Source organism: Camarhynchus parvulus, chromosome 4 (genome assembly GCF_901933205.1).
Source record: "Camarhynchus parvulus chromosome 4, STF_HiC, whole genome shotgun sequence".
Taxonomy (NCBI): domain Eukaryota; kingdom Metazoa; phylum Chordata; class Aves; order Passeriformes; family Thraupidae; genus Camarhynchus; species Camarhynchus parvulus.
Window position 1 is genome coordinate 62,253,180 of NC_044574.1, and position 7,027 is coordinate 62,260,206.

General features: G+C 50.3%; 1 protein-coding gene across 1 annotated transcript in view; it reads right to left on the reverse strand.

Moving 5' to 3' along the window:
• The window catches only part of LOC115903440 (A disintegrin and metalloproteinase with thrombospondin motifs 3-like), a 56,286-nt gene extending 49,564 nt beyond the window's left edge, over positions 1-6,722 (reverse strand). Inside the window, 3 exon segments of the mRNA XM_030947925.1 lie at positions 209-600; positions 5,723-5,750; positions 6,536-6,722. Of these exon segments, the coding sequence (XP_030803785.1) occupies positions 209-600; positions 5,723-5,750; positions 6,536-6,604 (489 nt within the window). The 5' untranslated portion in view covers positions 6,605-6,722.
• Between the last annotated feature and the right edge of the window lie 305 nt (positions 6,723-7,027).

A 7,027-nucleotide genomic window follows, 5' to 3' on the forward strand; every position in this document is an offset into this window, starting at 1 on the left:
GGTTTGAGCTCTCTCTCACATACCTGAGACATTAAGAACTTTGCTTATCAACCTCAGAGAAATTATCCCAAAGCAAAGCAGTAGGGCATTAATATTTTCTAAGAAATAAAGTTCTGTAAATGACATCATTAGGAACGTGTGGTTACAAGCAACAAAAGCTGTGCCCAGAGTGTGGCAGGAGACACAAATGCCAAGAAACCAGCCTTACCAGCCCATCACAGTTGCTGATGGCTACGGCAGCTCCAGGGATGTCCGTGATGTCCCCCACGTAGGCGCAGTTGGTCCACAGGGGCTCTCTCTTCCACAAGCGCTCTGCAGCGCTCCCGGTGCGAGTGGTGTTCCCAGCATCGCTCCCAGAGTCCTGGTACCACTCCACCACGGCGTGGGGAGCCAGCAGGCGGCTGTTGGGCCTCAGGCGGAGGTGGAAGTCCCTGCCGAAGGCGCTGACGTTGAAGTACAGCTGGCGGGGGCCGTGCGGTGCCTCGCGCGCCCAGCGCCGCTGGCGGCCGGCCGACAGCACGTTGGACACGTAGCTGCCATCGGCCGCCGTGCTGATGGGAACCACCAAGCCGTACGGGCTGCCTCTGCTCCAACGCAGCTCTGCCAAGAAATGCACCAGACACCACAGCAAAGTAAGGACAGGAGCCTGGAATAAGCCCAAAGACTGAAGGACCCCCCTGCCTCACACCTCCCCTTCCAAAAATCCCAGTTTAGGATTCCTGTTTCAGCTACGCACGTGTCACTGCTCCTCTTTTATCATGGAATCCCAAAATGGTCTGGGTTGGAAGGGACCTTCCACAGCATCCAGTTCCAAACCCCGTGCCAGGGGGAGCGACACCACCCTCCACTGTCCCAGGCTGCTCAAGGCCCCGTTCAACCTGGCCTTGGACACTTCCAGGGATGGGGCAGCTGCAGCTTCTCTGGATAACCTGTGCCAGGACCTCACCACCATCACAGGGAAGAATTTCTTCCTATCAATTGCTATTATAAAAATGATTTTCCTAAAAAATAAAGAGAAAAGCCTGAAATATTCACTGAGATTTATCTGGGGAGTTTCCTGTTTCAGGCTTGCCCAACAGTCCCAGGAGAGGCACAGACCCTTCTGAATTCTCCTGTAAGGAATGCCACATAGCTCTGTTGTACACCTGACACAGAACTTGCTTCAAAAGCTTCCATCAAGCTTTTGAAAATGAAGAGCCAAGCTTGGTTATAAGCACAATTTGCATACTGATTTCTCAGGAAATTGAAATAGGGAAAAAATCCAGCAGATCACGTGCTGCTGATAAATTAATCCATGTCAGCACATGTAAAGGCAGTACCTTTTCCCTCGACAAATCCCCCTACCTAGCAACTTGCTGTTGCCTTTCCTCTGAGTAGCAGAGATCAAAAACAATGAGACAATCTAATTATTAAAAAACCTGACACAGATCTGCACAATTTTGACCCTAAATCTTGCACTTTAGTGCAGCTGAGAGAAGCCATAAACCCAGCAGAGCCATATTGTTTGTAATCCTGCAGAAGCTCAATGGCACAACCCTCAGCTAAGGCAACGAGTCTTCAAGTAATTTCACACCACTGGAAAACAAATCCATTCAAATGAGTTGATCTTTTCAGTGAGACCTCTGTAATCTGGCAGCAATCAGGATATTCAGTGTCTGGTTTTCAGGCTGTAAGGGAAGAGCCAGGTCAAGCTGTGAGCCTCACTTCTGCTCTGAATGGGTCAAAGTCTAAGCCTCTCTATTTGACTAGGTGAGAGTTAAAAAGACATCTTCCACAAAAATAGTTATTCCCTACTCCCTTCTTCCTGGGAGAGCTAGTGAAAGCAGTAGCAGAGTGATATTACTGACAATTTCATTTGAAAAGCTTCGAGATCTGATAGCTCTGATGTCAGTGCCAAGCGCCACCGAGAATTCCTCAAATAAATATACTTAATTAAGTGAGCTAAATTTCACCTGCTCCCAGTGTGCATCACACTTGATATGAGAATCAAATAGAGGAAAAGCTCAGCAGCCAGCTCCTCTCTCCTGGTAGCAAGGACTGCTGGTTTTAAGAGACTCACACATTCAAGTACCTTCAGTAGGAAAATGTTCCTACTGGCTTCAGGGAACTGTTTTTAATATTCTTCCAGCCAGTTACTGAGGAATCTGACAGAAACACAATCCGTGGTACTAGTAGGATGCACACACGTAAATTCTCGCACTATAAATATCTTACTGTACAAATTCTATATCCTAGGAATGTGAAAAGTCATTTCCAAGCCCACAGGTACCCCACAGCCAGCAGCCACAGGGTGAGTTTCAGAAGCAGCAAACTCCACCTATTTTGCCATACACCCACAAGATCAGGTTCTAAAACTGGCATCCTAATTAGGTCATTATCCTTAGGATAATTCCCATTTTAAACACTGGGAATTTTGAGCAGGATTGTTAATCTGTCTCCTTAGAGAAGGGACCAAATTAAAACTCTAAAGTCATTTTTATTAATTAGACACCAGGCCATGCCCAGGAGACAGAGCTGCTGGGTTGTACATCCTAACTGGGTCAAAGTAAAAACACAGATCCTCACATTCCTGGTGCTTCAACACTGGGATTTCATTCCCAGGCTGACATTCCACCTTCTACCTCGCTGAGATTCCTCGTGGCTTGTTTTCCTTTTTCTTTAAGCAGGACTTTCAGTGCCAGAGACCACAGTCTGGTGATGGAGTTCTGCACTCACCGCACGGCTGAGAAACTGCTCTGCACATCTTGCAGCAGAATTCCCACATTTCCACAGGCTGGAGGTGGGGGGGCTGGAGGTGGGGGGAACCCAGCTATTTGGCTAATAAGAGCAGCCAGCTAGCCCCAAGAAGGCAGGAACAAAGGGTGGAAAATAACAACTGTCAAGGTTTTGAGTCAGCTAAAGCCTTTTCCAGAGTCTGTAAATGCTGAGCTAGAAGACGAAATGCCTTTTGTTCAAAGGCAATTAAAATTAAATGGGACATGACTGAATCCCAGCGACATCTGAACTCCTCTGCTGACTTACATTACCCTTTTTCCACAAACTGCACGCTCTGAGGAAATGCTATCCCAGCTGTAGGTGTTCCCTTTCCTAAGCTAAAATTTCAGAGCTGATCTGCTCTGCTAATTCAAAGCTGACAGTGCTGATCAGAGCAAGAGGAAAAGCACTCAACTGTAAATTTTCTTCATCCTTTTTTTTAATCTGGCCTTAAAATGCCGCTCCAGTTGCACCATGTTTAGGTTGAAAGGAAGCACTTAATAAGGAAGAACGCATTCTTTCATTTTGTGCCAAAACATAATTAGCTAGAGAATGCCTCTGAAGAGAGCTATCCGGGCTTTCTTTCCCCTCAAAACCTGGTGAAACTGCAGAATTAACACCACTGCCTCACAAGAGCTGTCTCTGCACTGTACAACAGCTGTGCTCAACAGAGGTTTGAAAATCCTAGACTTTTTATCACAGCTGCTCTGGTCACTCAGCAAGGTGATGCTTAATAAAGAGAGGACACTGTGGAGACAACTGGACAAGCCCAGCAAGGGTTTTGTCACAACCCTTTTCTGCTTCATTGTTGGCTGGTGGCTTCCAGAAACAAAAGAGCAGTTTTGGTCCCTCTCAACAACCTGGGTCACTCCAGAACTACCATTTGCTCTCTGTTTGGCTGCCTTTAGGTGGCAGGAATGCCCAGAAAGAAAGAGAAGACAAGAAAGGGGGACAGATTTCTTGAGAATTCCCACTCAGTTCTGCAATTGAAAAGGGATGAGGCTGTGTGGGATCTGGAGATGGTAAGCTGGATGAATGAAAGCAAGGAGAGAGGCTGATGTAGGACACCTCTCTGGAGTCCTCATTCCTCTACTTCACTGTCACCTGTCCCAGGAATGCAGACAGCTCAAGAGATGGTTGGTGTGGTGCTTTTTGCAGCCTCTGCACAGCTCCAGGTGTTTTGCAGGTGCTTCCTGCAGGCAGTGGGGCCCAGCAGAGTTGTGCCACAGGTGTCTCCCAGAAGTGGCACTGAGCAGGGACAGACCTCTGCTGTGTGGGAGGCCAAGGTGCAGCACAGCATCAGCACCTTCAGGCTGAGTGACACACAAGGACTCCCTCCTGACAGCTCCCAGGCACTGCAGTGCTCTGTGCATCAATGCAGGCAATTAAGTGTGCTAACTTGCTATCCCTGTGATGATGTCTAACAAAAATAAACCCCTAGGTGCCTTAATTTCCCTAGGCGACTTTTCAGGCTACAAGAAAAGATCAGCTGCTGTCAGAAGCCAGCCCTGGGCCAAGTCAAAATACACACCACCAGTGCAAAGCAATACTTTATGGGACTCAGAAGTAGGACAGTGCATTTGCAGGTTTTACCTCCAAGTCGTTATTACAGCTCTCAGCTGAGTAAGCCATGGTTTGAAGTTGTGGCTGCCACATGCCTGGAATGGGGCTGGGTTGTAAGGGGCTTGGAGTGACCTAGGATAGTGAAAGGTGTCATTGCCCGTGGCCAGGGGTTTGGAATGAGATGATCATACAAGTCCCTTCCAACCCAAATAATTTTGGGATTCTATGGTTCTGTTCTTTTTGAATCAGAATCTATAGGATCATATTCAGCCCCAAATGTTCCTGACTACAGCAGTGCCAGGGCTGTGGAAGAAAGGAGGACAAAAAGTTATTTCCCAGATTCCGGAATTTTGCCTGATGTACTGTGTAATTTAAAAGACACATTACCATATAGCTTATGGTTTCTGAAATTCAAATACAATCCATTTCTCATGGAAAGGACTAGAAATAAAAGACAGGATCAGCATACCACTGGAAAAACCATCTGTTTGCCAATTAGCTTTAAATCTACCTCGCTGTCTCTGTTCCCATTATTCACTGATCACGGCAGAAACCAACCTAAGCCCAGAAGCTCACAGTGCCAGAACTGAAGTTGAGACAAGACCTCCAAAATTCACAGAAATGCCTGAAATTTTTTTCTGAACAAAAGCTGCACCAAAACCTCAGGGCTAGATGTCCAACAACAGCTGGAGCAGAACTGCCTGGGGTCCATTCCCATCGCAGAAGAGCTCCAGAGAGCACTCATGTGCAGGGACACACACTCAGTACTGGGATGGTCAAAGACTCATTTCACATTGGCTAAGGGAAGGAGCACATAGAATGGCATTCCCTGCCACTAATGCCCTGGGAATGCCATCTTCCACATCCTTCCAGTACCTCTTCCATCCTGTGGAGCACCCAACTGCCAGTTACTCTAAATGAACACAGATCTCCTGGAATTTACACTGTAGGTGCATCCTCCCAACTAAAGGAAGCTTCCTGTCTTTGGGAAGAGTCCTAGAGGCTGAAGTGTCACTAAGAAGCACCCCGTGGGCACACAGAGGCACATTTCCCTTCAGCTCCCTCATGTGCCACTGACCCTGAACTCACTGCACAGCACCTTCTTACCCAGGTCTATCAGTTTACAAGGCAACAGTGAGCAGCCACAGATTTTATAACTTTGACTGGTTTGTATTTCAGAAGGGAAGCACAGACACATAAAAATGCAAAACCGCAGCACGAGAGGACATGCAAATTCAAGCCGTGCCACGTCACTGCAACTACAAACCCTTCTGGGTGGCAGTGCTGTGGGGTGCACAGGGAATGCTTGCCTGCATACAGATCAATTCTCCAGAAATCACTACTCTTTGAGGTAACTTCTTTTATTTCTGTCTTGATAGCAGGAATAATAGCTAAAAAGACTTACCTCTTTGGATCTGCTGTTCTTTACCAGCCTGCAGAAGGGAGAAGAAACACATGCACAAAGTTGTTAGTGTAATTACTATGCAATGGGGAATGGCAGAAGGCTGAAAAATCACTTGGTCTGTTCTGCACTATTTTATATGTTTCTTCATTTGGTTTCCAGGGATGGTAGTTCTTCCTTAACTGAATAAACAGCTGTTCCCCCAATATACTAACAGAGACCACAGCAAGTTTAACAGAAATAGAGCTGCTAAGCAATCCTGATTCTGAATGATCCGTTCTATACGTTGTGACACTGTGCCAAAAAGTAAGTTTGGTGGCCAAAGAGGGGATTTAACAACAGGAGAGCGATGAGCTCCGAGAAGCACGGGTGCTAGGGCAGAGAGGAAGCAGTAAGCTGACAGCTCTTTGTATCTAGGCTAGAGAATAGCAAAGCCAACTGGACCACAGTGACCGCAGGGACGGTGGCAGTGATCCGAGCGTGGTCAGCTCACTGCCGGCTTGGTATTTGCTCTTGCCAGGCACAGGGGACCTAGGGGCAGAGGATCCAGAAGGAAGGGACCCAGGGGCTGCCGCTGCGGGATCCAGCCCGGGCCGGGGATGCTGTGTCCGGTCCCAGGCTGCTTGGATGCAGCGGTCTGCAGCACGGCAGAGAGAGGAGAGCCGCCCGTCCATCCCAGCCTCTCCTCGCCCCGGGCCGGTACCGCCCGCGGACCCCGGGGCACGGGGGACGAAGGAGGACCCCGTGGGACAGCGCGAAGGGCAGGGGAGGGCAGGCGCGGGCAGGGGTCCCCCCGCTCCCCTCTCCCTCACTCACCTGCCGGCCGGGCGCAGCGCGGGCCCCCAGGAGCGCGGCTGCCACAAGCCACAGGGGCAGGAGCACCATCCCGAGGCGGCCGCCCGCGCCCCGGCCCCGGCCGCGCTCCTCCCGCTCCCTCCTCCTGCCGCTGCCTTCCCTGCCTCCGGCGGCGGCTCCCGGGGCCGGGGCCGGCTGGGCGGGCGGAGAGGCGGCGGGTCCCCCGCGCCGCCTGTTGCTGTGCGCCCGCCGCGACCCGCGGCGCTGATAAACCCGCGGCGGCTCCGCCTCCGGCCGAGCGGCGCTCCACGTCAGGCACGGCTCGGCCCGCCGGGGAACCGCCGGGGAACCCGCCCGGCTCCTCGCACCGACACACAGATCCTATCGCTGCGCTCCCGCTGCATCGTCGGCGCTCCCCGCCCTTGCTCCCTGGGCCTGAAATCCACCGAGAAACAACTTTCCTGTCCGTCCGTCCGTCCGTCCGTCCGTCCGTCCATCCATCCATCCATCCAT